The sequence below is a fragment of the Anopheles cruzii genome, chromosome 3 (genome assembly GCF_943734635.1).
Source record: "Anopheles cruzii chromosome 3, idAnoCruzAS_RS32_06, whole genome shotgun sequence".
Taxonomy (NCBI): domain Eukaryota; kingdom Metazoa; phylum Arthropoda; class Insecta; order Diptera; family Culicidae; genus Anopheles; species Anopheles cruzii.
Window position 1 is genome coordinate 16,732,722 of NC_069145.1, and position 26,562 is coordinate 16,759,283.

The 26,562-nt window shown below is 47.1% G+C and overlaps 10 protein-coding genes across 11 annotated transcripts; 3 read left to right on the forward strand and 7 right to left on the reverse strand.

Moving 5' to 3' along the window:
* Positions 1–12: 12 nt before the first annotated feature.
* LOC128271713 (MMS19 nucleotide excision repair protein) lies at positions 13–3,214 on the reverse strand. The gene is made up of 3 exons (XM_053009331.1): positions 3,127–3,214; positions 458–3,060; positions 13–389 (listed from the first exon to the last, which is right to left on the reverse strand). Exons 1-3 carry the CDS (start codon positions 3,212–3,214, stop codon positions 189–191), a joined length of 2,892 nt encoding a protein of 963 aa, XP_052865291.1. The 3' UTR covers positions 13–188.
* Positions 3,215–3,837: 623 nt separating this feature from the next.
* Positions 3,838–6,300, reverse strand: LOC128272194 (solute carrier family 35 member F6). Of its 2 annotated transcripts, none has more exons than XM_053009953.1 (6): positions 6,163–6,300; positions 5,837–5,946; positions 5,634–5,781; positions 5,191–5,344; positions 4,519–4,806; positions 3,838–4,460 (listed from the first exon to the last, which is right to left on the reverse strand). In XM_053009953.1, the coding sequence occupies exons 2-6, from the start codon at positions 5,911–5,913 to the stop codon at positions 3,979–3,981; spliced, it is 1,149 nt and encodes a 382-aa protein (XP_052865913.1). In that variant the 5' UTR covers positions 5,914–5,946; positions 6,163–6,300; the 3' UTR covers positions 3,838–3,978. The 2 variants fall into 2 exon arrangements, with proteins under 2 accessions (XP_052865913.1, XP_052865912.1); XM_053009952.1 differs by having other exon boundaries at positions 6,061–6,294.
* A 369-nt stretch (positions 6,301–6,669) lies between these two features.
* On the forward strand, positions 6,670–8,253 carry LOC128274749 (multiple inositol polyphosphate phosphatase 1). Its single transcript, XM_053013050.1, has 3 exons — positions 6,670–6,896; positions 6,968–7,925; positions 8,024–8,253. The coding sequence occupies exons 1-3, from the start codon at positions 6,701–6,703 to the stop codon at positions 8,217–8,219; spliced, it is 1,350 nt and encodes a 449-aa protein (XP_052869010.1). The 5' UTR covers positions 6,670–6,700; the 3' UTR covers positions 8,220–8,253.
* An 80-nt stretch (positions 8,254–8,333) lies between these two features.
* Positions 8,334–9,130, forward strand: LOC128274754 (uncharacterized). The gene is made up of 2 exons (XM_053013056.1): positions 8,334–8,829; positions 8,900–9,130. Exons 1-2 carry the CDS (start codon positions 8,639–8,641, stop codon positions 9,045–9,047), a joined length of 339 nt encoding a protein of 112 aa, XP_052869016.1. The 5' UTR covers positions 8,334–8,638; the 3' UTR covers positions 9,048–9,130.
* On the reverse strand, positions 9,096–10,158 carry LOC128274753 (transmembrane emp24 domain-containing protein eca). The gene is made up of 4 exons (XM_053013054.1): positions 9,954–10,158; positions 9,745–9,876; positions 9,440–9,675; positions 9,096–9,367 (listed from the first exon to the last, which is right to left on the reverse strand). Exons 1-4 carry the CDS (start codon positions 10,087–10,089, stop codon positions 9,218–9,220), a joined length of 654 nt encoding a protein of 217 aa, XP_052869014.1. The 5' UTR covers positions 10,090–10,158; the 3' UTR covers positions 9,096–9,217.
* Positions 10,159–10,471: 313 nt separating this feature from the next.
* Positions 10,472–11,564, forward strand: LOC128274752 (DDRGK domain-containing protein 1). Its single transcript, XM_053013053.1, has 3 exons — positions 10,472–10,602; positions 10,660–11,150; positions 11,217–11,564. The coding sequence occupies exons 1-3, from the start codon at positions 10,515–10,517 to the stop codon at positions 11,478–11,480; spliced, it is 843 nt and encodes a 280-aa protein (XP_052869013.1). The 5' UTR covers positions 10,472–10,514; the 3' UTR covers positions 11,481–11,564.
* LOC128274751 (histone-lysine N-trimethyltransferase SMYD5) lies at positions 11,460–12,829 on the reverse strand. Its single transcript, XM_053013052.1, has 2 exons — positions 12,386–12,829; positions 11,460–12,323 (listed from the first exon to the last, which is right to left on the reverse strand). The coding sequence occupies exons 1-2, from the start codon at positions 12,796–12,798 to the stop codon at positions 11,561–11,563; spliced, it is 1,176 nt and encodes a 391-aa protein (XP_052869012.1). The 5' UTR covers positions 12,799–12,829; the 3' UTR covers positions 11,460–11,560.
* Positions 12,830–12,946: 117 nt separating this feature from the next.
* LOC128274750 (chitobiosyldiphosphodolichol beta-mannosyltransferase) lies at positions 12,947–14,545 on the reverse strand. Its single transcript, XM_053013051.1, has 3 exons — positions 13,949–14,545; positions 13,321–13,881; positions 12,947–13,258 (listed from the first exon to the last, which is right to left on the reverse strand). Exons 1-3 carry the CDS (start codon positions 14,494–14,496, stop codon positions 13,045–13,047), a joined length of 1,323 nt encoding a protein of 440 aa, XP_052869011.1. The 5' UTR covers positions 14,497–14,545; the 3' UTR covers positions 12,947–13,044.
* A 7,141-nt stretch (positions 14,546–21,686) lies between these two features.
* On the reverse strand, positions 21,687–25,079 carry LOC128273529 (conserved oligomeric Golgi complex subunit 1). Its single transcript, XM_053011510.1, has 3 exons — positions 24,940–25,079; positions 22,394–24,866; positions 21,687–21,914 (listed from the first exon to the last, which is right to left on the reverse strand). The coding sequence occupies exons 1-3, from the start codon at positions 25,077–25,079 to the stop codon at positions 21,723–21,725; spliced, it is 2,805 nt and encodes a 934-aa protein (XP_052867470.1). The 3' UTR covers positions 21,687–21,722.
* A 508-nt stretch (positions 25,080–25,587) lies between these two features.
* LOC128273544 (flavin reductase (NADPH)) lies at positions 25,588–26,495 on the reverse strand. Its single transcript, XM_053011535.1, has 3 exons — positions 26,305–26,495; positions 25,849–26,235; positions 25,588–25,765 (listed from the first exon to the last, which is right to left on the reverse strand). Exons 1-3 carry the CDS (start codon positions 26,375–26,377, stop codon positions 25,614–25,616), a joined length of 612 nt encoding a protein of 203 aa, XP_052867495.1. The 5' UTR covers positions 26,378–26,495; the 3' UTR covers positions 25,588–25,613.
* Positions 26,496–26,562: the final 67 nt, after the last annotated feature.

Below are 26,562 nucleotides of genomic sequence, written 5' to 3' on the forward strand. Positions count from 1 at the left end.
GATTACCGTATATCCTTTTCAAGGTGCGTCTTTATTGAATGCGAAAAATAACACAAACATTCCTTCCGCGCTACATTTGCCCGGCATGTTTCGAAAAAGCAAATTGTGCTCTGCTAAAACTTAAATGCACGTTTCGTTACCCAGACAGGGTAGGTAAGCCCTCACGGTGTGATGTAAGAAGAGCGCCCTCATTTGTCAGGTTTCGGTTGTTCTGATCCTACCATGAACCACTGCAACCGTGCAGCAACAGCCGCATTTCGCACCAAGCGCTTCCGATCGTCCAACGGTTTCTGCAGTTCCGACAGCACGTTTACCTTGAATGGCAGTAGCAGGAAGGTTGGATACTGACAAATGCACAGCAAACACTCGAGCGCCTCGATGCGTACATTCTAAAAGGGGCACAATAGAACATCAAAATGATTACAACTGCTCAAATAATGTCCGATTTTTGTCTTACCATGGAAGACTGACGAACGATCAGCTTTAGCAGTGCCGGTATCAAGGTTTGCAGATGATCCTTCACAAACGGATCCTGTTCGCGCGTAAAGCGCAGTACTATCGTCATCGCCTCCACCACCGTACGATCGTCATCTTGTGCCAGGCACCTAAGCAGCACCGGTCCTACCTTGGCCAGATTCATTCGCAGCACGACATGTGGAGTCGCTTTGAATACGAAAGCCAGCGCTTTCAGGTGCGTCCCGGCGTACTGTTCAATTTTTGCCTCAAGCTTCTTCATTACCCACACGAACAATTTCTGCTTGAAAAGATTGCGCACCAGCGCCAAATGAAGCTGCGGGAACTCAACCGTTAGAATCTCGAACGCCAGGGTAGCCACATGCCCGAGTGTCGGGTGATCGAGCAGCTCCGCTATATCGTCCACAATTTCTCCCGCTTCGGCGTGTCCCCGGGATATCAAACCTTTACCGATCCAGCTCAGTACGAGCACCGCTTGGTGGTTGTGCTTCTTCAGTTCACCCCTGAGCAGGGTCAGCAGTCGTTTCAACACACCGCGATGATGCTCATCGTCCGGCATGCGATTAAACAAGCTGCAGAGCAATCGGTGGCAAACACCGCGCACCCGTTCGTCGTCCGTTGTGAGAGCCAGCTGCGTCAGATCCGTGACAAGGTTTTCGAAATGATCCACCAACGGTACACTTTCGTCCAGATAACCGAGTAAACCGGATGCCAGATACAAATCGGCCCGCTGTTGCAGTTTCAGGGGCGGCAAACGCTTTAGGATCAATTCTTTTTGCTCTTCCACGGGCAAACGTTTCACCACCGCCGTCATCAGGTGGGCCATACTGTGCAGATACTCCGAGCCAAGATCATCGTTCGCATACTCAACGAAGCGATCGATCAGCTTGTACTGCACGTACAACTCACCCTTCGCGAGCTCGTTCCAACCGCCGAGTTCTACCGCATCGGTTAAGGTGTCCATGGCGACGATTGCCAACCGTTCGTCCACGGGCTGTGCAAATATCTTCGCCATCAGAAAGTCTACCATCTTGTACGTGTAACCGTGACACACGATCAACTTTCCGAACGACTTAAAAATCCGTCGCACAAGCGCTTGCTCGGCGGTAGCAAAGTCGTGGCTCATCAGTTTCGACAAAACGAGCGTTTTGACTTCCTCCGAATAGCGGATCGCCAACGATGACAAGCATTCCTCCACCGCGTCCGCTTGGGGACTGTCGGGGACGAGCATCAGTAGCACGAGCTTGCTGTAGACCACGTACCGGTTCTCGCTCGATATCATTTCCGGAGCACAAGACACAGCTCGCAGTGCCGATCGTGTTTGTTCGCTGCCATCGCTCCCAGTTTGCTGCAGTATTTGGACAAACAGTTTCTGAACCTGTCCAACTAACGAGGGATCTAATTTACCAACGCAGCACCATTTAGCGCACGCGGCCATAATCCGTTGCAAACTGTCTATTAGTCTGTTTTCTATGCGTATTTCGATGTACGAATCCGGGTTGAGTTGAGCGAGCAGCATCGGGAGAAGCTTGTCTGCGACATACAATGCGCAGAACTCGCTGGCACTGGCACAGCTCAACACCACACGCAGGCTGGTTTCGAACTGCTTCGAGCTGGCATCGGTGAGACTGGCCATCAAGCTCACCAGTATCTGATCAAGCAGTAGCTTTGCCGAGGGTTCATCTGCGCTGGCATGTCTCGACAATTCCCGCACGGCCGTCAGTCCAGCATCGAGCAGTTCTTTATCGGCTTCCTTCACTCCCGGTAGCAGCAGCTCAAGTTTTAAGGCATTCCACAGCTCGCCATAGTGTTCCGCCACTTGCCGCACTTCCAACAGCGACAGGCACCGTACGAGTAGCGCCAAAGAATCCAGCTTGGCGACAAGGAGACTACTTTCCATTTTTTCCAGCAGCAGCGGCACCGCAAAAACGGCCAGCTCGGAGGTCGCACACAGACAGTCGGCAAGCCGTTCGGCCAACATTGACCGCGTGATGTCATTCGGGTCGTTGGGATTCGGGTGGAAATCGATCGGAAAGTAGCAGGCGAACGTTTCAAACATTTCCTCCGCCAGGTGGTACATCGGAAAGGCGCGAATAAAAGTGGGCATGTGCTCGAACAGATAAAGCAAATTTCGCGGGTCTCGTTCGCTTTCGATTGCACCGATCACACCGTACAGAAAATCGGAACCCCATTCTTTCAGCTCCACCTGGCAGCGTTCCGAGACCTGCGTTATCGTGCGAAAATACAGTGTCCGTTCGGCTTTCTTCTGGCTTTGGCAGGGAATGCGTTTAAATAGAGACTGCAACAGTGGGACGGCACACGTAGACGGAAAGTTGGTCATGCGAGAAAGCGCTTCCACACCATCAAGCACCGCCGGAGTGACGATGTTATGATCCAGTGTCCGATCACCGTAGAACACGCACAGCAGCTTCACTTGCTCAGCATTCAAACTGTCCGAGGGAAGATCGTGTAACACGTGCGATAGCAGAGTTGTGCCCTTCGCTCGTACGTCCGCTTCTGTGTGTGTTAGGGCTGGTCCCAGTTCCTCAACAAACTTTGCCATATCCAGCTTACCTGCCGCAATATCTGCGAACAATGCGTGACCAAAAGAAATCAGTTTGCCCAACAAAGAACGAAAGATCATTCGCGTACCTGCCGTCACATGGTTACATTTCTCCTCCAGCTTGTGGTCGTTTTTGATCATATCCACAATAGTTGTGTGCGACCACGGAAACTTCATTTTGGGAACTCCGAATTTACAGAATAGTGGCACCAAATTAGTAACAGAACCAGGAAACGCTGCACGAGGATCTTGTGGCCAACGATTTCAGATGATAACACAAACAAATAACGACAGCTGACAACACCCCAGCTGTCAGTATGCAAACCAAGGATTGCAATTATTAGAAACCGAATACACTCACTTGGATGACGACCCAACGGCCCGTGCAAGAAATTTGTTTAACAGCTGATTCTACCAGGTTTGCCTAGACTTTCGACTAACCATGAAGCTTTAGGACGTGAAGTAGATTTCTTCTATCGTTTCTCTATTTCTAATTTGCTTGCTGTGTCGATCGCTTTGAAATTTCACGAGGGCCGCGGACCAATTTTGGTTTGCTGCTAGAAATACAATTGTTTCATAATAAATTTTACATGCTCACCCATAGCCAGCCCCTAGTTTGGACTATTTCTGTCCAACCTCAACCGCATGTCACGTTCACAAATCTATGAATTTGTAAATCAAAGGTGGTATCGCTAAGCGGCCCTACATCGCTTTGCTTCAGTAGTTCGTGCTTTCATTCGGTTTACCATAACTTACGTTCTATTTACTCTTGTGCTCACAAATTTAATTAAACGGTCGCATCCATCAGTAAAGAGTAAATTTATTGAGATAATGCTGATACACGTGTGTATGAGTACCAAACAAGAGCTACTAGACGCTATACAAATAAACTTTCATGATCAAATATGCCGCACATTTACCACAGGGTCTAACGAATCAGTCTAACGATCGGGCTCATCCGCCTGTCGATTGATAATAACCTCTTGCATTCCGTCCGATTGTCGTCCAATGCGGAGCAACAATGCCACCTTCACTCGCCTGTACGTTTGCAGAACCACAATATCGTTGTAAAGACACATGCCGAAAAGGAGCCCCGCGAAACCGACTAGCTGTAGATAGTGGAACTTTTGCCACGCCAACAGTAATGAGACCGCCCAAACGACGACCGTACGCACCGAATCCAGCACCATGCGCGTCGTGGCTGATATTTCCTTTGTTACGCTGATGCCAGCAAAGTTGAAGAAGGCGATCGACACGATCGTGCCAGAGATTGCAATGACCAGCAGATAATTGTTCTTGATCTGTGCCAGTGCGTCCGGCAGATCCTCTAACACACCATGGGCATTCTCGTTGAACGGTGGCATCACCTTGATGAAGTACATGGGCACGAGCAAGATGCTGAGTATGGAAAAACCAAAAAACCCTGCACAACGAAGCGGATTAGAGTCATTTTGTAATAGGAACGAGAATCACTGTCTTACCTTCCCATCCGACAGCTTGCAATGCCGGTACATCCAGCCCGGCGACATAGTACTCTTCGTAAACCATTTGCACTGCCGTAATGATCTGGGCCAGTATGATCAACAAGTCTCCGGTGATAATGTTGTTACGGGTGTACTGCGATCCGTTGTTGTCGTTCGATATCACATCGGACATACCGACTACCACGAGTCCAAGCATGATAAATCCGATGCCAAACCATTCCCGTTTCACAAGGGTACGGTTTAGGAACGCCACGCTCAGTATTCCGACGAAGATGATAACCGATCCTGTAATATGAAACAAACCATTTGGATGTGCTTTCAAAATCATTCCAAAATTTACATAAGCAGTGCACGAACAGGGAAAAGTATAATTCTCTCCGTGGGTCCGTGCTAGGATGAGTCAGTTCCAAAGAAGCCCTAGTCGCACAACGTTCTGTGCTAGTTGAGCAAACGAACACAAAAACAAACATTCTTACATGCGCAATGCCCCAGCGATCGTGGAAATATGAAAAACTTGACTCATTGTAGGTCGTAACAAGAATGCAAGTGACCGACAAAAGACAATTAGGCTAGAACTAGCCGTAAAAGCTGTTGGGCGACAAATTGTGCAGGTTTATGATTTTTCTAGGGACTGCTATACGTCATGAATAAGCGATTCATTGTACTTACCTCGTAGTAACTGAAAACTAGAGGGATAGGTCATATTGAGCCCGACGTACATAATTGAGGTTGCCAGCATATCGCACATCGCCGGAACGAACAGAACGAAGGGACTGAACTCGCGGTTGCCCCGTACGAGATCGTGGCGATCCTCGGCACCATTCTGGAAGATTAAACAGAGCACAATGATGAGGGTGACGCGCATACGAAGAAAACCATGCGACGGCAAAAAGTGCAATAACGTAAGTTTTTCGCTTTAAGCATCCCTTCATGGCATCCAACTGATAAGCCGTATGACCGCAACAGCAGGAGACTGGCTCCATTCTATCAAAGGAAACGGCGAGATTGCTCTTTCCACCGGATGCCAATATTCCAGTCGGAGAAAAAGTTACAGCCTGGCCTGTCTGCCAAGGTCCTAACGTAGCATTCACTTGCATTCCGGATTTACTTACGTTCTTGCGTCGCAGATGATAGTAGAGAGCTTTGAAGGTGAGCAAACAAAGAAACTCTCCGAGAAACATTGAGCACGCCTGCACGAAAGGATGCACGAAGCGTCGCACTTGGCCATCCGATCCTTCCGACTGAATAAAATCGGCCCACCTGCAACAAATTCAGGGTTAGTTTGATTTCTGCGATGAAATCCGAATTCGCCTACTTTGTGCTCAGTGTGTTGATGGAGCCTGTAACCACCATCGTGAGAGCTAACGCAAATTGCCATTTCGTCCAGGCCATTTTGTTTTCTTCTACACACGGTCGATGCTGATTCTGGACCCGATGAGATCGGATGAAAGGACCACGGCACAAAGAATATGAAAAAAAAACACGTACACACGTAGATAAACAAACAAGAAAATTGAAGAAAAAGACACACACACGCACTGTTTAACGATAACAATGGCAGACGGTCACGGACGCGGGCAGTGAGAGTTCCCGAGGAGCCTACAACCGCATCGTTTGCCTATTGCGTGTTGACGAACGTACAAAAAGGTCGGAAAACGGACGACACAAGAACGTGGACGATGCTAACGAAGGAAACACAGATTCGCTTTTTTATCGCGTTTGTTTCAGCGTTTCGCTGCGTCAGCCCACAAATCCAACACACAGCTGATCACGATGCTGTCGAAAGAAGACTGAATAATGCGGTTTGATGTTTTGAAGTGGCCTCTGAGGGCCGAATCGTCAAGAGTTCCCAAAAGGTTTAATTCTGCTATTTATGCACTATAGAACATGTGTATTGAAGAATGCATATTGTTTAGAACGCATTAGATGGACGATTCTGCGAATGAACTTTTAATAATTAACGCCTTCATGTTGCACAAAATAACAAAAATAATGTTTACACAAAAACAGGATTCCTTCCATCAGGGTTACAACGAGAGCGCCCTCTCGCGTGAACCGGCTTGCAGCAAAATGGTAAACACGCAACCGCTCCGATTGCTTGCGTAGTTAAGAATGTAGCAAAAAACGCGTAAACTGCGACCCCAATCTACCAAAAACAATTTTGCGACCCTTTAGCAAAATGTTTTCCCTTCCTGGACCACACTTCTTTTGGTTCTGTGCCGTTTCCTTCTGCATCTGTTCTGTTTCACTTGTAGCAGATGCCGATCGTTGGTGTGCGGCCAATTCGAAGGACACCGTGTACCGCCGCCTTGGTACGAAGACTCCTTATCGACACGTGCAAAACAAGGATCTACGGAACAGTGCCGCCATCGACGGTAACAGACCTATTTCGCGTGGGAAAAGGGGGACATTCGTTTTGATAGCTATATTTTTGTGCACATTGCAGATTGTACACTGGTCAAAATCTGGGGCCTGTTTCGGCATGGCACACGCAACCCGTCGAAAGCGATCATCGATCATATGCTCGGTACGCTCGTTGATCTCCAGAAGGACATCGTGGAAAGTGGGCGGATTTGTCGCGAAAATGTAGCACAGTTCGAAGCCTGGAAACCGCAGGTCACGATCGAAGATGCCAAACTGCTCGTCCGCGAGGGCGGCGCGGAATTGTTTCAACTGGGGCAACGATTCCGGGCACGATTCGGCACCCACCTGCCAGAGCGCTACGATGGCAATCTGTTTTACTTCAAGTACACGAAAACCGAACGTGCTGAGTTTAGTGCGCGGAACTTTTCGCGCGGTCTTTTCGGGCGCGACGAGCCAATAGACTTTCCGGAGTCCCTGCACCGGGATCCGGTACTGCGATTCTACAAAGGCTGTGAAAAATGGAAACGACAGGTAAAGGAAAATCCTTACTCATACCAGGAGCTCGACCGGTTTGGAAGCTCCAAGGAGATGCGAACTGTGGTCGAAAAGCTATCGAAGCGTGTCGGAACTTTTGTCAGTCCGGAAGAGATACGTGCGGTGTACCAAACGTGTGCATTCGAAACCGCGTGGAACCGACAAGAATCTTCGCCGTGGTGTCTCCTGTTCGACAAGGAAAGTATTTCGGTCATGGAGTACAACGAAGATTTAAAATACTACTGGATCGATGGGTACGGTTATGAGTTAACCTATCGGCAAGCGTGTTCGGCGTTTCGGGATCTGATTGCTCATTTCGACGACGGCGGCAGACCTCCGTTTACTTTCTACTTTACCCACTCGGGAACACTCCTAAAATCACTCGCGTTCTTGGGATTGTATAAAGACAGTGAGCCATTAATGGCGCAGCATTACCGATACAAACGGAAATGGCGCGTGAGTCAGATTGATGCATTTGGATCAAACTTGTATTTTGCACTGTACAGGTAAGCTAATATGCGTAGAAAATTACACAATTTTATATTTGAAGGCGAATATTGGCGAATATTCACCTATTGTTTAACTGTTGCTCTTTGCCACACAGCTGCCCGAACGGAACCAAATCCGTTGGATTGTACCATCAGGAACGACTTACGCAAATACCGGGTTGCCCAAACAATCAAATGCTTTGCAATTATGAGCATTTCAGGAACCTTTACGCCGATCGCATCGAGCAGTGTGATTTTGAGAACATGTGTTCCGTACCAAATGTGCCTGGTGCAGCGAAAGATGAGCTGTAATTTAGTTTTTTTTTTAATTTGATTGTAGCTACATTGATCTTCACGGAATTGATTTTTCTTTTAACTTTTAAATAAGGACGCAAAAAGCCAGCTTTTAAAGAAACCCTGCACTCGAAAAAAAAACTATCGTTAAGAGCCAAACAACCGCACAACGCGGTGTAGAGCGCAATTATGCCTTATCGGACCGCGCCGGTAGATATAAGTACGAGATAGCTTCCACTCCGCGCGAAAAGAAGAAATCCCAACACAACGAAATAGTCTGTTGATTAGCAAGTGACAGAAGAATTTTATCTTCCGCAACGTAACTGAACCCGTAAACGACGGACTGATACCGTTTATCGGTAATATTATTCCTGACCCCATTGTTGACAAATTTTTGAACAAGTAAAGTGCAGGTTGCAGTTAGTATTCTACGCGCCATGAACCTTTCGGACGTTGTGCTGGAAACACCGTTAATCATGGAGAAATCCGCTTTCACATCGACGGCAATACTGTTCCTCCGGCGAGATAATAGTCGAGAAGAATGCAGCCTTACGGTGCGCACCACCGACGACTGTTTTCAACCGAACTACGATCGCATCAAGCTTAAGCGCCTGTCATACCCAAATTTGTAACCCGCCCCGTACGTGCTGCGATGGCCGTGAGACACTACATGTCTCGTTTTGAACTTTCTTTTCCAGATTTCTTTGCGTTATTTGCCGCTGCGATATCAAGTACAATAGCCAGAAAAGGGTTCTCAAGTGTGAGCACGCATTCCACATCAAGTGTATCAAACAGTGGATTTTGATGCAAAACGTGTGTCCGATATGTATGACTACCCCAGGGTAAATGATTCGAAACGTGGTAATAAAAAGCATAATCGCTGACCGTTGGAGCTGTTCGAAAATTCTACTTCGACGCACACAACAGGACGCCGCAACTCGTGTTGTTGATTTATTTCCACAAAGTTTATTGCAAGTTGTGGCTCGCGGTTCCGATGCGTCGCCTTTTGGTCTAAACTAAACTAATTTCTTCGCCTCGAAGAAGCTCTTGAGATGCCTCATCTGCCAGAAACCCATAATCAGAAGCACTAGCGTTTGCGCCAAGGACCACCACAGCACGCGTTGGTTGGTGCTGTCACTCGTTTGCCGGAAGCGTTCCTCGCGATACTGCACAAAAGAGCGGAAACGTCGATAGTTATTCTACGGTGTTCCGACGGACGCGTGGTGATCAGTACTTACTCTCTGGTAGTTTTGCTCTTTCGTGATTTGATCGACTTGATCCAGCAACTGGCGGATGCGCAGCTGAAGCTCGGTGAGCTTTTCTTTTTTGGCCACATTGGCGTAATCGATGGTATGTTCACCTACCTGAATGTCCAGGTGAACACGCAGTTGGGAACCACTGAACCAAGCAGTACTGTTCGAGTACATGCAAAGTACGTGCTCTCCGGGGATGTGTGAGGTAAACGAGATTCTCCCTGCAAAGCGTGAAGGTTAACCATCGTAAACTGTCCGTCCCCTGCACTGGCTGATAAGGCCAAACATACCTTCTGAACTATAAACACGCGAAAGCATCACTTTATCGTCGGGATCCTTCACTTCCACATGCATACCAATCCCGGGCGATGACGGCATGAAACCTCCCGACCGTGGATCGTACAGTTCCACTTTGTAGTTTGCTGCAAAAGAGAATATTAAGCCAGAGGTTAAGCCAGATTCCGCAACAAGTCAGTCCGCACAGTCAGCGAAAGCCTACCTACGACGGTCGTTTCATCCGGTATTTCTTCGATGAAACATTTCCGCTCGGTTTCAGCGATGTGAAAGTACAATCCATTCGACAGAGGTACAAGTAGCAGTGCCGCTAGCAGCCGAAATGATCTCGTAGGCACCATCCTAATTCACTTCTGCTGCCGAAAAAATCAGCCAAAATGTTACTTTCAGTCCGTAGGTTCGTTTCACTCGGCGACACGTCAATCGATCTAGAAAGCAACATTTGGCAGCAAGCCGGATTGAAATGTCAACACTCGGGGAGTCACGATCTTTAGTCTGGCGGTGGGCACAGCTGTTTGAACCGCAAAACAATTGTTCAATATGCGCAATCAGATATTAAGGTATTCCGGCTATAATAAAATTGAGATAGAATTCTTCGTTCCCTATCGCAGGGTTTCTTCTCATTGATTGGACTCTATACTTTTCAGATTCTAAATTGTTTTCCTAACGATTACGGAGAAAGTGGGTTTGTCAGAGACGTCAGCTCACGGTCGCGTAGAAAATAACAACACTACTTTCATGCTACGGATTGGCCGCGGCTAGCGGGATGGATTTAATACTACTTCTTGGTATTGCGACGGCACTGTTCGTGGTTCTGCTTAGCCTCCTGCTTTTCAACAGAAACAAATCGAAAGGTAATGAATCGCACGTGCGCTAATGATAGGCAATCATAAAATGGTCTGCTCTTTCAGATGCTCCGCCAGAGGCCCCATTGCCGAACGAAGGCAATGTTCCACGTCGCGCACAAGTAGTAAGGAATCAACGGAATCGAGCTAGGGCCGCTGAAGTCGCTGAACCAGTACAGCATTCCGATGACGAGGATACGATACCGCAGGCACAACATGATTACGGCGGTGAAAAGCTGGGCGCTAAGAAACGTGCCAAGCTGGAGGCCAAGGCCGAAAAGAAACAACAGCGTGAGCAGGAACTGCGTCTGAGGGAAGAGCAGAAAATGAAAGATGCTCTCCTGGAAGAAGAACGGCGGAAACAGTCCGAGCGGGAGACACTGGAGGAGAAAAAACGGGAGGAAGCCGAGCGTCTTGCGCGTGAGGAAAAGGAAAGGAGGGAACACGAGGAGTATTTGAAGATGAAGCAAGCTTTCAGCGTCGAAGAGGAAGGCTTCGAAGAAGAAGATGTCGATGAACAGCAGAACAGTCTAGCAGACTTTATCAAATTTATCCAGGTTAGTTTGGGTAACGTGCGTTTGCAATCGAAAGATTGTCTTTATATGTTTCTACTTTCTACTTAGGACCACAAAATCGTCGTGCTGGAAGATTTGGCGGCTCACTTTAAATTGAAAGTGCAGACGGTAATCGACAGGATTGAGGAACTGCAGAGAGAAAACCGACTCACTGGTGTCATCGACGATCGAGGCAAATTCATCTACATTTCGGAAGAAGAGCTCAAAACGGTGGCCAAGTTTATTCGACAGCGGGGCCGCATTTCTATCGCGGAATTGGCAGAAAACAGTAATCAGCTGATTAGCCTCACTCCGGCGGCAGAGAGTGCTTGAGGTCAGCCGTTTCATGAAATACCGCATGCGTGAAAATATTCAATCAAATGTTTATTCAAAAATAAACAAATGTAACAAGTTTAATCCGAATCCTCCATCGCGTCGTCATCGTCTTCATCCTCGTCTTCTGAAGTCTCGTCGGGATCTTCGACTTGTTTTTCACATTTCTCGCACTGGCATTCGAAAAGATAGTATTCACGTAGGTGTTTCTGCCGTGAATGGCGAGAACGTTGCAGATTACACTCATCTAAATAGGAGATAAGTACTTCCTTTCCCGGAGCCAAATCTCTGGTAGCTCTGAGCGCTAGCCTGTGGTTGGATTTGGGAAACACTATTTCGGCATTTGGTGCGCAGCTATGATTGATTTTGCTCTGCGTTGGGTAAAGAGCCGAACCTTCGTTGTTCAAGAAGGTACCTACCGCCTCGTCCATCTTTACGTACAACTCATCGATGAATTCGTTAACCAACGGCTTTGCCGGCGATGTCATTTCGTGTTCCGATACGTTTTTTACCCAATCACCAATTGAACTCGTCCCGATACCTTGGCCATTCGTCCCCACGAGAGCGATAAGACTTTTAAATGCACTCAACGATAGCCAGCTAAGTCGTTCGTTCGACTGCAGATTGAACGCATCGGCGAACAGTTCGTACAATCGCTCAATCTGCTGCACGAATTTCTCGCCCAGCATCTTGTGGAAAATACGAAGATCTTCATTCACCGATTCGTGAACAAAGTCTTGCAACTGTCGTCGAATTTCTTCCGGATTGCTGGACTGCAGAATCATGCCAGCTATCTTAACAAACAGCATAATACCGCAGGTTTCCGGCGGGTAGTGCATTTTCCTGGAAAAGTCGTTCATGCTGAGCATAAATAAGGAAGGGTTATGGCCGCGTAGGTTACATACTTCCAAAAATCCACCAATAAATTCATCGGATGCTGTTCATTGTTGGTCTCCGGTCCAAGGCATATTGCGGAATGATATTGCTGCATGGCCTTATTCAGACACTCCGAATTGCAGTACATGATTCCGCACCGATCGCACTTGGTTTGATTTCCCAGCGTCGCTTCCACCGGGCAACATTCCGGCATCGGCAACACAATGCTCGGATCATTTGCCAAGCGTTGCGCATTTCTTTCGGCCGTTTCCAGTGGATAGAGACAATGATCGCACGCCAAGTAGCCATAAGCCGCGTTCCACGAGTACTGGCACGATACGAGAGGGTCTTCTTCAAAGATAATGGACCCATCCGGAATGGATTCCGTCGTGTACAATCCACGGCCCTTCTCTTTCGACGATTTAATGGTCACTTTTTGCATTGTTGAACGTACGGAACACTAGTTTCACGCGGTTTTCATAAACGAAGCATGGCATTGGCAGTGCAGCCAGTCGGCCGCCGGTGTTGACATTTCCCTGCCATTCCCAACACTGTTGCCAGTACGAAATAACGTCAGTTTTTTTCATGCTTAATTCTCTTTTATTATTTAGTTCATCTCTATTTCAATATGCACGGTTAGAAAAACAAATATTAGAAAAAACAATAATTCCAGGCAAACTAACTCCTACTACTCATTGAAAATGGGAAGGGCAGTATTTTTCCAATTTTCAGCCCAACGGAGTGACTGAAACTGTTTTAAATGTCGCTGCATTTCCTGCTTCATGTTCGTCAGCGCGATGTTGTTTGGAAAATCGTAAAACCAGTTGCTTATCTGTTCTGCCAGTTCCTGATGATCCTGAAAGACGAAACCATTCTCTCCGTGTCTAACCAATTCAGCAATGCTACAGGATCGAAAAGAGTGTTAACGTGAGCTTAATATTGTTCCAAATATTCATTCGCTTACCATTGAAAATCTACAGCACACACAGGCAACCCACATCCAAACATATCCACTACCTTCATTGGAAGGTCCAGCCCACTGGAACTGTAGTGCAGACATACGCCAAGATCGCTGCTGGCCAGTAGTTTGGGATAATCTTCATTTTCTAGCCAGGGCATCTCTAGCGATATCCTTTTCCATTTCTTCGCTGCAACGATTTGACGATATTTTTCCTTCAGCGGTCCTTTGCCAGTAATAATGCACACGAGCGGCGGATAGTGAGCCGGGTTTTCACTGCACATTCGTTCGTATTGGTCCAACGCGCTAATCAGAGTACTAAAATCCTCATCTGGTGTCCAGCTGGTGCTGGAAATTAACAAACCCGGGCGCTTTTCGACATACTTCACGTCTCCGTTGCTGTATTTGGTAGTAAAAGCGGTCCGCTCTACAATGCCAATATCGGCAGCTGACGTGACCGCTCGGAAGGCACTTATGTTTTCTCCAAGGCGTAGGAACAGCTTATGTTTTTCTTCGAGCGAAATAGACTGAAATTGCTGCGGTGGCCGATCGTACAAAACGGTAGCCCTGCGAAGACAACAATAAATGAAAGTGTTGATACATGATCGAATGTATATCAATGAAGAGAACTTACCGGACGTTCCAGCTAGCCTTCAGATCTTCTTGCATTGCTTTGGTGACACAGAAGCCGTGGGACGCTCTGGCACCAAAAAAAGCTTCTAGTTTCTTGGCTATTTTTGTAACAGGTGAGTTCGGAGATTCTATAGCCAGGATGGAGTATGTATAGTTATGCCAGTCGACAATGAGTCTTGACCGTGCCAAAAGGCAGTACATGTAAGCAACGATAATCGCCGGAATGGCCGGAGGATTTTGACACAGGATAAACTTCGGCTTGCGGATGCTCATCAGCGTTATAAGCAGTCCGAGGGCTTGCCATATCGTTTTAAAAAGATACTTTAAGATGGTTGGAAGCTCAAGCTCGGGAAAAGGATTAAGCTCGTGAATTCGCACGTTGGGACTGCTGCGGATCTCTTCCAGCGGTGGCGAGCTTATGTAGCCGATGAAATCCACCGTGAATCCATTTTCCGAAAGACTTTTAACGTGGTACTGCATGCGCGGACTACGGCCGATATCACCCAACACTATAACGCAAGCATTTTGTACTTTACCGTCGGGTTTCATGATTAAATGTTAAGCGTATCAGTCCAGTAACAGCAAACCATCGCTTATCGGAACGTGGCGCAGCGAACTTGTTTTGGTAATTACATCGATTACATTTTGATCGTATTGCTCGATCTGGAATCGAGCAAATTTTGTATGACAAGTCAAGGTTTGTAAAGTCGTCATTTACGCTGCGAGTTTTGATAGTTGCTTGAATATGCAAGCAAAACATCTAAGAAATGCGATTAAGTAATTATTTCTTAGATAAAAACATATTAGATAGCGTAGAGACATTTTAAATATAAAAAACACAAGCATTAATATCAATAAAATGCTGCTATTATTGCTGACAGTTTAAAGTAGGAACTATAAACGCAGTTTAAAGTAGGAACTATAAACGCAGTTTAAAGTAGGAACTATAAACGCAGTTTTGCATTGCAGTAAGCAACGGAAAAGCGCGAATCCAACCGTCACAGTCGTCAATAGCGTCCGAGTGCTCGTTTGGCTTACATTTTGCGCTTCAAGTTTTGCACACAAGAAAAGAAGGGTTTAATTTTTTAAACATGGCATCAGTGCGTGGCTCACAGATTTCCTTCCTCAGAAAAGAGAACAACGCCGAGATAAAAAGGCATACAATTAAATCGGCACGGGTAACAATTGGTAACCATCCATTTAATACGGTCCGTGTTCATGCTGAGCAGGTAGAAAGGCTACATTGCAAAATTGCTGCAAACAAAAGAAACGAGGTAAGTATCGATACACCAGGAAGCTAGCGATGTTTGCGATGGACATGGTTTGATATTGGCACTCGTTAATTGCCGCACAACGTTACAGGTCGAAATAACCAATCTCTCAAAACGATGGCCTGTGCTAGTGAACGGGGTGGCAGTCGCGCTAAAAGCCAAGCTCAACGATATGGATCTGTTTGAGGTGGCCGGATGTTTGTTTCGATGGCATTACTGCCACAGCGCTAAAAGCGGTACGAAGAGAAGGAGCATGAAGCAGCCAAAATCGAAGCACACATTGATACGCAAACATAGCGCTGATGATATTTTGACGGATGTCAGACCAGCAAAAGCAGAACTGTTCTTCGAAGCAATGCGCACGAGAAGGACAATACACAGGTATGTTTTACCTAGTTTTAGTGTTACAATTTGTGATGACACTTTGTTATGATTTCTTTTCGCAGTATACAATCTCATAACAAACGTGCGGATCCGTATAGTTTGAACTGGAGCTTCGAGAATGACGAGCATAGTATTTCGACAGTATGCTCCGAAACGAAAGTTGGGACGCTGCTACGTAAAAAACAAATGAACCGCAATTCAGTAAACACCCCTGGTGGGGCTAATAAGGAAAACGACACACCCAACCTTAAAACGCCAACGAAACCCCCCAAAACAAGCCAACTATTGCACACTTCTTCGGTAATGATCATGTCATACACTCCCACCCTAAAGAAGACGGAACGACAGGAATATCTATGTAAAACTCCCATCTCGAGTATAAAACAAACTCCAGTCCAGTTGGAATACACTCCGCTTTCGTTCTCCACCTGCATGAATGTTTCAAACACTGGAGAATCAATATACCTTATGGATCTCACGACACCACCGGCAGCCAAAAGGGTGCCCCAAATGTCTCCATTGCGAAAAACTCCACTCCGAATGTTGTCGGCAGCAAATACGTTAACACCAAGTCCCAAGAAAAACAACCGAACGCCCGTCTCAACGCTATTAAAGTCTGTATTGAGAAATGCGCAAGCACATAAGGACTTATCTGCACAGCTTCCAGTGCCAGAGCATATGGAACCGGTCGTAAATGTCGTTTCGTCGGCTGAAACAGTTGAGGGCTCGGACGAGCGGTCTATCGTTATTAAAGACACATTCGATGAACAGCTACAGCGCACTGTTACCCCTGGCACACCGGATTTTGACGTTAAATCGGTTATAAAGAAACCAAACTGCACGGAACAAGTTCGATCTTCTAGATATTCGGACATCACACCTCACGAATCCTTCGAAGAGAATGATACGACTAATCACCAGGGAGATGGATCATCATTCGTGGATCTCACAATTAGCCCTGTGTCACGAGTTAGCATTCAATCGACTGCCAGTGATCTCGAAATTGTGGAACAATCACTCTTAGACGATGAAAGCGACGATAGCGATTTATGTAGTCCGTACAACGAGGATGAACTTCTCGCAAGCGATACAGAATTTTCGCAGGCAGAAGAAATACCTAACCAAGAAGCTGCGAACTCTCCACACACGGGATACGAATCGCTGCGTGACACGAGAAAGTTCATTGGAAGTGCATTTACCTCACTGCACACCTCTCGACCGCAGTTGGACTTAACAGCAGAGATTGACGAAAGTTTAATACTAAACGATGATGATGACTGTACCAATGACGAGTCCTTCATTTGTATCAATGATTCGTGTGAAGAAGAATCCGGCTTTGACGGCATCACGATAATACCTCCTACACCACCACCCTTAGAGTCCCATTTGATGTAAGTATCAATATGTTTTCCGCATGCAAGAAAATAACTTTCTGACCACTGGTTTTTAAACACTACATTGCAGAAAGGAATCCGTTGAAGCACCTTCTCCATCGCCTGAGGCACAGCATTACGAAGAACAAAAGAAGGAGAAAGATCAGGAGGATGCACCCCTCAACGATGCCGAATCAATGGGTGATGAGCAGTATCGAGCCGCCACAAATGACGCATCTTCAGTTTTCATCAACGAGCCCTCTGAAAGTGGCATAGAACCTTCTCCGTCGCCTCAGCCTCAGCATTCTGAAGAGCAAAACAAGGAAATAGATAAGGAGGATGCTCCCCTTAAAGATGCCCAATCGATGGCTGTTGCAGAGCAGAATGATTCTAAAAACGTCGAGTCTGCGGTATGCATCAATGAGCCATCTGAAATTGGTGTAGAACCTTCTCCATCGACTCAGCCTCAGCAATCTGAAGAGCAACACAAGAAAGAAGATAAGAAGGATGTTCCCCTTAAAGATGTCCAATCGATGGCCGATGCAGAGCAGAATTATTCCGAATATGATGAATCTGCAGTATGCATCGATGAGTTATCTGTAAATGGCATAGAACCCTCTCCGTCGACTCAGCCTCAGCATTCTGAAAAGCAAAACAAGGAAAAAGATAACGAGGATGCTCTCCTTAAAAATGTCCAATCGATGGCTGATGCAGAGCAGAATTATTCCGAAAAAGACGAATCTGCAGTATGCATCGATGAGCCATCTGAAATTGGTGTAGAACCTTCTCCGTCGACTCTGCCTCAGCAATCTGAAGAGCAACAGAAGGAAGAAGATAAGGAGGATGTTCCCCTTAAAGATGTCCAATCGATGGCTGATGCAGAGCAGAATTATTCCGAAAAAGACGAATCTGCAGTATGCATCGATGAGCCATCTGAAATTGGTGTAGCACCTTCTCCGTCGACTCAGCCTCAGCAATCTGAAGAGCAACAGCAGGAAGAAGATAAGGAGGATGTTCCCCTTAAAGATGCCCAATCGATGGCTGATGCAGAGGAGTATGGAGCCTCCAAAAACGACGAATCTTCAACGTGCATCGATGAGTCATCTGAAATTGGTGTAGATCCTTCTCCGTCGACTCAGTCTCAGCAATCTGAAGAGCAACAGAAGGAAGAAGATAAGGAGCATGTTCCTCTTAAAGATGCCCAATCGATGGCTGATGCAGAGGAGTATGGAGCCTCCAAAAACGACGAATCTTCAACGTGCATCGATGAGTCATCTGAAATTGGTGTAGATCCTTCTCCGTCGACTCAGTCTCAGCAATCTGAAGAGCAACAGCAGGAAGAAGATAAGGAGGATGTTCCCCTTAAAGATTCCCAATCGATGGCTGATGTAGAGGAGTGTGGAGCCTCCAAAAATGACGTATCTTCAGTTTGCACCATTGAATCATCCGGTAAAGAATCCAGCATTGACGACGCAAGACTTCCCGCAACACCAACATCAGCCTCCCATGTGAGGTAGGTATTAATATGCTCCCATATCGGAAAACAGCTGATAAGTTTATGATCAATAGCCTGAGTCAAGTTCAACAATAGCCCTAGTTCTACACGATTTTATAACTAACCGCCAAGAAGACGTGAGATAGCTAATTATTGTGTAGCGCTATATGGCATTTGAGCTGTTACTTATTCGCAGAACGTCAAACTTCGGTTACATTTATTGTCAAAAATTTCATTTTTTTCAGCAACTTGGACACAGAGGAGGACCCAGAGGAAGCAGTTGAGCCTGTTTCGTCCACTACAAAGGATGTGTTTAAGCATCCTCGTACTCCTGTTGTTAAGCGTCGTTTATATTCCAGGAATCAGCATGAACTTAAAACGCCTCCAATCGATGCAGAAAGTCCCAAGCACCACGTCGTGTCCAACGAGTATCCTACATTGCTGCAAACAACTGCAAGCAAAACAGACACTTCAATGTCGTCACAAACGACCCTGCGTCGGCAACTTCCCCCTAGAGCTTCGCGGAACAAGATCAAAACTCTGTGTGAAGAAGCAATTGCTGGCCAATCTCCTGAGCTGAAGTTTTGTAAGCCCAAGCAAATGGAAAATGAAAGTCTTGATGACAGCAAGGAAAGCACTTCGACGTTGACGATGATTGACGAACGACGAAAAATAGTGTTTAATAACGTCGTCGCAGTAAAACACTTTAGCTCTCCGGATATTGTCGGTGACGTTATAAAAAATACGAATCGTCGCGGTACAAAAAGAGCTACGAAACAACCTGGTCGCAAAAATACTTCCGATGATGAATGTAAGGCTCCAGTAGTAGAAGCGAATGATACCAAGGAAGCAGAACCAATAACCAGTCGCGAAAGTGACCAAAGCGCTGTTCAAGAACCCAACTCGCCAGAGGTCAGCAAGGATGTGCGCAAAAAGGCACCAACTCGCGGCAAGCAAGGAGTTAAAAAAGGAAACAAAAATGTTAGCGACGATCAATGTCACGCTGAAGTGCCACAAACGATTGATAATTTGGAAATAATATCGCAAGAAGAAAAGTCCATGAGAAGTCCTGGGAAAGATGTTCCTTGTGTAATTGTGACTTCCACACCACAGTTGACAACGCCATTGCAATTGAAACACACTGCCACTGTTCACAATGCGCTTTTGGACGTTACGCCCAGTCCTTCCGTTGGTGAATCAACTCCTGTCCGACGAACTCGCAGAGGCGCTGCTGCGGCTGCCGTTACTCCTAGCCAGAGCAACGCCCTGTTACGCCAGATTCTTCTGGACGTTACACCCGGTACTTCCATTGGTGAATCAACTCCTGTCCGACGAACTCGAAGAGGCGCTGCTGCGGCTGCCGTTACTCCTGGCGAGAGCAACGTTACAATTGATGCTTCCGATGCAGGACATGAAATCGAGAGCAAATTGCGCACACGCCGCGGAAGAGCACCGGTAGCAAAAGAACCACAACTCGAAGTTCCTAAAAGGACAAGAGGCAAGGCAACCAAGGCCAAGAAAGGAGACGAGACTAGTTCCACTACACTTGCTGATTCTATGCAAGAACAAAACTTGTATAGCGCGGACGATAATCCCAACAAACCACTCGAAAAGTTCGCATTGTCTACGGTGGAGAACAGTCAGTTATCTAACGATCATCAGGAGCAAAACGATCCCAACAATGTTGCAGAAACTGCTGATGTTGAAAAGGAGCAAGGCACCATCGTACAGGAAGAGGGTACCGAGCAAATCGAAAAGCGTCGTCGTGGAAGACCTGCGGCCGTCAAAAGCCCACCGAAACAGAAAGCGCCATTGAAGAAGGATGCTGCCCCGAAAAAAGGACGTCCGAGAAAGGTGCCAACAACTTCTACGCTAGACTCCGACGTGGAGGCTTCAACTGAGAAGGATGTTGCCGATGAACCATTAGGTACTGGAAAAGGGCGTAAAGCAGGGAAAAGGGTTGCCGAATCGTCGATCGCTGAAGCTGTGAATGATAGTGGTCCGAAGAAAACTCGTCGCGGAAAACCAGCGACCGCCAAACCAGACGCGAATCCGAAAGATATTGATGATGAGAACGTGCAGGACGAGGCCGGCTTGAAAAAGGGACGTCGTGGAAGAGCTGCGGTCTCTAAAGAAACCACAGAGCAGGACTCTGAGGTGGAGTCTGCCCCAAAGAGAGGCCGTAAGGCAAGGCAACCAGCAACCTCCAAGGGGGTCAGCGATTCGAAGGATGCAAGCAAGCAGGATAGTGCCGAAGAAAATGTGCCAGTTGCAAAGGGACGCAAACCGAGGAAGAAGGCAGCCGATGCTTCTTCTAATGAGTTCACTAGCGCGCCCGAAGACCCGGTGGCCATTGAAAGCGACACCGCTACGGAAAATGTAAAAACTCCCGAGGTAAAGACAAAATCAGTTCAACGCCGCGGCAAAAAGAATAAAGACGCCGAAATTAAGTCCTTGGATGCTGCAGAACAGTTAACGGCAGCAGTCCTTGAAACAGATAATGAATCGAGGCCTGTTCGGAGCACGCGTCGTAGAAGAGTTTAAACGTATCCCCGATAGGTTATTGCGTTTGTTTAATTTTAACATGATTTTTACTTGATGTATTTTCTTAAATTTGTTTACGTTACATGTAATGTTCGATAATAAGATGCTCGATCAGAGGAAGTTTCATAAATAAAAATTGTATTGAACGTTCTTAAGTTCTTGCGAAAGTTTGTTATTTCCATTTAGTTTGGTATTGGACTTGTGCGTATGACTTCTTATCTGGCAATTGTAACCTCCGAGTGGGTCTTGGCCTGTAAAAGAGATAACGTTAATCTCTGTTGCTTTCTGTAACTTTGTGCTGTACGGGCGTTATAGACTACGCCAGTAATTTACTTATCGTTTGTGGGTTTTGCACTGGAGAACGACAGTAGCGAGGCAGGGGGTCAACGGAACTGAGCGGTGTTGTTGTTCAACCAGGCCAAGCGCGAAGGACAACTATGCTCGTGTTCAGGAGCGACTGACTAGCTTCGTTGCCGCTTTCTTGGTCACCACTCCGTGGCCAGACTTTGCTAGATTTCGTTATGGTTTAGGAGCTGTCTGTGAGGCAGAGTTGTGCTGCTCGCCGCTATACAGGTTTGCCATATATATGTGCATTCTCCGTTATTTTTTGTCATCTACTAATTTTATTTAATACATAGTTTTTTTTAATGAAAGTAACAAAAACGCGCCAATTTTAAAAGTTGCCCGTTATGGTACAACCAGTACAGCTCATCGGAACCAGTCCTTGTCCAACCCAAAGAATGCTGCTGCTCCTTTGGCGTAGTTTTGTGCAGTAGCCGCAGACGATGACGACGACGTACTGGCCGATTGCTCTTTCGGCTGCTTCGAGGTACCGGCATTAAATGTCCCTTTTGCCATAGGCTCATCAACTTTCAATGCAGATGGCTTTTTCGTTGGGTCCTGTGAAGAAACGATAACACAAGCTTTTATCATATCGCTTGCAGATCTTAATCTTGTATTACGTCTTTAGTAACGTGTTATTTGGATTGAAAAAGCACAAAGATAATGTAATGTTGTTTGTTTCAGGAATACAATCGTTAAGCAAATGATGAATGAAATGAAAATACGATTCGTTAAACAACAACAGTGGTATAAGGGGCAATTTACTGTCGTTAGATTTCGATCCACCTTACAGCTTTAAGTAAAATCAAGCAAAGAACATGGGTTAAACCGAAAATAAAGAACTAGTACACAATCAACAATAGTTAGCATTATAACGAAACATTTGAAATTAACCTGAGACCAAGGCCCATGACAAACGATTCTAAGTTCAAACGTTTGACTTTATCTGAAATAATAGTAAAACATTATCCTCCGCAACGGTCCCCTGGGAACAAGTTGGCCAGGTTCTTAAGCTAATGAAGGAAACTATATCTTACCTTAACCTCCGTTTGGGTTGCTGGAAGAGCAGTTAGTGTTGTGATGGCCATTGTACTGTCCTTGCCGACGACCGGTAGTAATGGGAACCACGCCACGTTTAAACTGTTGGAGCTGAGTGCCAAAATGTTTGGATTTTTTTCGAATGCCACCTTGCCGCCAACCGAGCCCGTAGTACCGCCAATGATCGACGCCAGCTGCTGTCCGCTTTGGCAAACGAGTACCCCGAGAAAGTGCTGTAACCTCGCAACGGAACGTTTCACGTTCGTATTCAAGTGCGCGTAGAACACATCGAAATCAAACGGATCAATGAGGCACTTGAATCGTGTGATCAGCCCATTGTACTGCTCCTGCAACTGTTTCTGTTCTCGGGCAACGAACAACAGTTGGACAAATCGCAGATCCAAATAGTACTGCAGGGCGATGCTCTGGTTCGATGCTGTGAATTCATCGGCCGCTAACCGCTCATAATGTCGTAGCAAATCAGTCGCCACCCGTTCGCCAACTTGTAGCACGACCGACTTGGGAATGGTTTGCGGGACGGCATCGTTAATCTGCGTGGCGATATGGTGTAGAAAATGCTGCAACGGAATGCTCGGCAACGACGGGACACGGATCGTCGACTGGATCGGTTGATTGTTCTCGTCGTTTTCCTCAATCGTCACAGTTTCCCACACGGGAAAATCATTCAACAGCGTCGCGGAGCCGACGTCAACCGGGATCGGTTGCCAGCTTTCGTGAAACTTTGTCACCCAAGTGTCCCAGAAGCGGAGGCTTTCTTCCTCGAGCAATCCGGCCACTTTAGCCCACCGTTCCGGATCCTCCTCCGATACGGTGACAGCGGAGGATGATTTTCGTTGGCGCAAACGCATTCCGTCCCCGGACAAGGTGCAGTTGGGAAGAAAACATTCGCGTAACGCCGGACACAGTTCGCGTACAGCGTTCAGGAAGCGGGCTAACATTGCATACTGTTCGGCCGTCTTCGGTTCAATTCTTGCCTGCTTGACGGCCGTCACCAGCTCGGCAATGCCTTCTACGCAGCACTCACGAAAGTACGCTAGTACATCTTCAATCTCGGCGCGACTTGAAGTCGCCAAAAAGGAGTCTACATCTAACGTGAGACCATTCAGCCGGGCGTTGAACGTATCGAGCACCGCAACGAATTCCGGTGGATAGGCACGCGCTTTCATCAGCAGCTTCCGAGCGCCCAGGTTCGACCGCTCAATTGCAGCCTGCAAGTTTGCTGGTACATCCTCGAGCGATTCACGCCAAACGAATGACTTCAGCTCCGAACTGATCGTCTTATCGGTGGCGAGTAGCTGCATCAGATCGGCCGTCGTCTGGCTGACCATCGCACTCCAGGACGATCTGATGATGTACTGGACGCGATCGTTGATTAGTCGTTGGTAGAAGCTAGCGTAGAAGTCGACGCCTTCCTCTAGCCCTAGTCGACTAGTGACAGTGGCCCAGTTGGGGGGTTTCTCGATTGCGTGCGCCCGTGTTTTGATATCGTGCAGTGTTTTGATCGACGGAACGATGCTCACCAGGCGACGCAAACGATCGCTGACGGCGGTTTCGATGCTGGTAATAAAAGCTTTCACTCCGTTGCGTATCTCTGGCTCGCGGAGCTCCGTAACCTGCTGCAGACGGGGCCGAAATTTGGCAATCAGTTCCGGGACCATCTGCAGAATCATGGGATCTTCCGATTTGATCAGTTCGATTGTCGGTGCTGCCTGTTCGTCTGTAATCTGGCGCAGTTCACGCTGAAAACCTCCCATTGTTTCGCCATCGTTCGAGGCACCGTCATCGAGAAAGCATTCGTAAAACAATTGAACAGTCCCGATGAGCACCTTTAGGCTGGCCAGCAGTTTATCCTTTATAAACTCGTATCTCTCGGTTCCGCCCTGCTCGTCCAGCACGGTTAGAAACGCTTTCGAACGACGCTCTGTGAACGTTAGCAACGTGCTCTCGACGGCACACGCTTCGAGCAGCAGCCAGCTGGCCAGACTCTTTGACGCCACCGGCATGGACAATTCCTCGCGACCGAGCGCATCAAGGCAGGCCTGCGAAATTGTATAGAAAAACTGCCCCAACACTTGCCACTGTTTGGCAGCGACCGGAAACTTGCGCATCATCTCACGCTCCGAATCGAGGTTCAAGCCGGTTGAAACGTGCCGCGCAAAGAGGAAGAGCTGTGTGGCAACAAAGTAGTCCTCCCGATCGACGCTGCTCCATATCAGCTCCGGCAAACTGGTGAGCAGCTTGATCTGCACAATCACACCGTGAAAGCTGTGATCGCGATGTTTTTTCTGTGACTGCTGGTAATCGTTTCCAGAGCGGAATCCAATTAGATTGTGATCGTTCAGCTGCCGGCACCGCACCGTAATGCGATCGACGTTTTCGATGATCGATCCAGCCGTTTGTTTCATTTCGCCGATCGTATCAGCCGCCTTCAACAGATCACGATACCGTTCCCTGTGGGATTGCGGAACGAACAGGGATTGTAGCAAACTCTCAACACTCACAGTTAATACAAGTGCCGACATACCCAACCATAGTTCGAAGCTCTTCACGCTTCAATTCTATCTCGCTTTGCAGTCGTTTGTGAACGGCATCGCATTCGACAACATTGTGCTGCTTGAATAGCTTGTCCACATCGATGGTGAGAAGTTCTACACTCTTCGACATCGTTCCTAATTAACTTTTCACCGGGGAGATCTCTACAATCCGTGCTGCTATTTTACTGCTGCATATTATGGTCAATATATTGCCAACTCGTCATTCGGCCGTTCATTGTGTGACGAAAGAGTGGAATCACAACAAAACGGAACTGACGTTTAACTTCAACATCGTGGTAGTTGGCACCCTTGACTTTATAGCAAGTTTGAACCGAGGAACCGAGGAAGAACTCGTACTGGAATAAAAAAGTATATTAAATTGTACTTTGGCTGTATTATTTATTCCTGGACATAATCGAAATCTTCAAACGAGAAGGCAAGAAAAAATTTGCACCCACTCACGAATATCTTTGCATAGGATTAGAGAAAAGGATTAGTTCGTACGTTCGTTCATCAAGTGGGTTTGTGTCATCGTGATAAGCCGCTTCTTGCTTGATGATAAGCAAACTTGCACTTTCAAGAGGGGATTGTATTTACTTGGGAAAAGAAGCACTTTATTTTGCCAAAAAGGAACGCGTTGAACGGTTTGTGATAGCGCAGCACTTTACTTAACCGTACAAATGCCGATAACCTTCCGGGAATGTCCATCGTCAAACAGGCAATCTACGAGGAATTGGCCAAGATCTAGTTTTGAAATCGATCTCGAATGGGCGGGCGATTTGTCGTAGTCCGTGGCGAATTTTGCTTGTGGCTCATCTGCATTCAAGAGGTGGAAATAGGGAAAAAGAAACATTTGTAACCGGGCGTACGATTGGCACTCAAGTCAACGGTGCACCTACCGGCGATGTGGGGAGGCAGCACGGCACGATACTCCAGACCGCTCTCCTTAACCAGCTCCAGCATACGCTTATGCTCTCCGTTGATGTTCACAAAAATCGCCGGTACCTTTTCGGGCTCCATGAACAGGAACGCTGACAGGCACACGGAAAGTTTCTTCAGTGACGCGTCCTTCATTGCGGACAGTACGTTAGATAGGCCTTCGGACATCACCGTGCTCGGCTTAAGATCGCTGCGCGTGCCCAGCACGACGCAGACCAACTCCTGTCCTTCGATCGCTTTCTTTACATCTTCCGCGCTCGTTACATCACCCTTGACCAGTTCAACCTTTTCCTTGAAATCCTCCGGTACCGTAGCTTCGTTACGCACGAGTAGCCGCACAGCGAGGCCTGCAATTGAAGTTATTTTGCATTGGTAATTGGTACTCGCCGTGAACTCTGGCACTAGCCTCGGCTTACCTTTTTTAAGCGCATACCGTACGGCACATTGCCCGGTCATGCCGGTTCCACCGAAGAAAACAATTTTCTGCATCTTGCACAGGAGGTTCGCGGAAGGTGATCGAAAGTAAAGTCGATTATCTCACAAGCTTTCACAATCAACCGATCGTGCCCTTGACCGTTGAGGGAGTGGCGTAAGATGCAATGTTTCACCGTCTTATCCCGTCGATCCCGTATCTGCAATGTACTTGATGTGCAAAAAAAAACAAATGCACCAAC

What these genes read in the sequence shown, in the direction of transcription:
- LOC128273529 (XM_053011510.1), bottom strand. Translation starts at nt 25,079, where the DNA reads ATGTCGAAGAGTGTAGAACTTCTCACCATCGATGTGGACAAGCTATTC. An exon ending in GAGCTTCGAACTATGGTTGG is followed by an intron (nt 24,867 to 24,939) that starts GTATGTCGGCAC and finishes GCAATCCCACAG; the next exon opens with GGAACGGTATCGTGATCTGT. An exon ending in CAACCCAAACGGAGGTTAAG is followed by an intron (nt 21,915 to 22,393) that starts GTAAGATATAGT and finishes GTTTCTTCACAG; the next exon opens with GACCCAACGAAAAAGCCATC.
- LOC128274750 (XM_053013051.1), bottom strand. Translation starts at nt 14,496, where the DNA reads ATGAAACCCGACGGTAAAGTACAAAATGCTTGCGTTATAGTGTTGGGT. An exon ending in AAGGCTAGCTGGAACGTCCG is followed by an intron (nt 13,882 to 13,948) that starts GTAAGTTCTCTT and finishes TTGTCTTCGCAG; the next exon opens with GGCTACCGTTTTGTACGATC. An exon ending in TGTGCTGTAGATTTTCAATG is followed by an intron (nt 13,259 to 13,320) that starts GTAAGCGAATGA and finishes TCGATCCTGTAG; the next exon opens with CATTGCTGAATTGGTTAGAC.
- LOC128273544 (XM_053011535.1), bottom strand. Translation starts at nt 26,377, where the DNA reads ATGCAGAAAATTGTTTTCTTCGGTGGAACCGGCATGACCGGGCAATGT. An exon ending in ACGGTATGCGCTTAAAAAAG is followed by an intron (nt 26,236 to 26,304) that starts GTAAGCCGAGGC and finishes CTTCAATTGCAG; the next exon opens with GCCTCGCTGTGCGGCTACTC. An exon ending in GCTGCCTCCCCACATCGCCG is followed by an intron (nt 25,766 to 25,848) that starts GTAGGTGCACCG and finishes TCTTGAATGCAG; the next exon opens with ATGAGCCACAAGCAAAATTC.
- LOC128274754 (XM_053013056.1), top strand. Translation starts at nt 8,639, where the DNA reads ATGAACCTTTCGGACGTTGTGCTGGAAACACCGTTAATCATGGAGAAA. An exon ending in CGCCTGTCATACCCAAATTT is followed by an intron (nt 8,830 to 8,899) that starts GTAACCCGCCCC and finishes TTTCTTTTCCAG; the next exon opens with ATTTCTTTGCGTTATTTGCC.
- LOC128274753 (XM_053013054.1), bottom strand. Translation starts at nt 10,089, where the DNA reads ATGGTGCCTACGAGATCATTTCGGCTGCTAGCGGCACTGCTACTTGTA. An exon ending in GGATGAAACGACCGTCGTAG is followed by an intron (nt 9,877 to 9,953) that starts GTAGGCTTTCGC and finishes TCTCTTTTGCAG; the next exon opens with CAAACTACAAAGTGGAACTG. An exon ending in GCGTGTTTATAGTTCAGAAG is followed by an intron (nt 9,676 to 9,744) that starts GTATGTTTGGCC and finishes CACGCTTTGCAG; the next exon opens with GGAGAATCTCGTTTACCTCA.
- LOC128274749 (XM_053013050.1), top strand. Translation starts at nt 6,701, where the DNA reads ATGTTTTCCCTTCCTGGACCACACTTCTTTTGGTTCTGTGCCGTTTCC. An exon ending in GAACAGTGCCGCCATCGACG is followed by an intron (nt 6,897 to 6,967) that starts GTAACAGACCTA and finishes TGCACATTGCAG; the next exon opens with ATTGTACACTGGTCAAAATC. An exon ending in TTGTATTTTGCACTGTACAG is followed by an intron (nt 7,926 to 8,023) that starts GTAAGCTAATAT and finishes TTTGCCACACAG; the next exon opens with CTGCCCGAACGGAACCAAAT.
- LOC128274752 (XM_053013053.1), top strand. Translation starts at nt 10,515, where the DNA reads ATGGATTTAATACTACTTCTTGGTATTGCGACGGCACTGTTCGTGGTT. An exon ending in CAACAGAAACAAATCGAAAG is followed by an intron (nt 10,603 to 10,659) that starts GTAATGAATCGC and finishes CTGCTCTTTCAG; the next exon opens with ATGCTCCGCCAGAGGCCCCA. An exon ending in ACTTTATCAAATTTATCCAG is followed by an intron (nt 11,151 to 11,216) that starts GTTAGTTTGGGT and finishes CTTTCTACTTAG; the next exon opens with GACCACAAAATCGTCGTGCT.
- LOC128271713 (XM_053009331.1), bottom strand. Translation starts at nt 3,214, where the DNA reads ATGAAGTTTCCGTGGTCGCACACAACTATTGTGGATATGATCAAAAAC. An exon ending in ATGTAACCATGTGACGGCAG is followed by an intron (nt 3,061 to 3,126) that starts GTACGCGAATGA and finishes CATTGTTCGCAG; the next exon opens with ATATTGCGGCAGGTAAGCTG. An exon ending in TCGTTCGTCAGTCTTCCATG is followed by an intron (nt 390 to 457) that starts GTAAGACAAAAA and finishes TGCCCCTTTTAG; the next exon opens with AATGTACGCATCGAGGCGCT.
- LOC128272194 (XM_053009953.1), bottom strand. Translation starts at nt 5,913, where the DNA reads ATGGCCTGGACGAAATGGCAATTTGCGTTAGCTCTCACGATGGTGGTT. An exon ending in TAGTTTTCAGTTACTACGAG is followed by an intron (nt 4,807 to 5,190) that starts GTAAGTACAATG and finishes TTCATATTACAG; the next exon opens with GATCGGTTATCATCTTCGTC. An exon ending in GCAAGCTGTCGGATGGGAAG is followed by an intron (nt 4,461 to 4,518) that starts GTAAGACAGTGA and finishes TTCGTTGTGCAG; the next exon opens with GGTTTTTTGGTTTTTCCATA.
- LOC128274751 (XM_053013052.1), bottom strand. Translation starts at nt 12,798, where the DNA reads ATGCAAAAAGTGACCATTAAATCGTCGAAAGAGAAGGGCCGTGGATTG. An exon ending in TTATTGGTGGATTTTTGGAA is followed by an intron (nt 12,324 to 12,385) that starts GTATGTAACCTA and finishes CGACTTTTCCAG; the next exon opens with GAAAATGCACTACCCGCCGG.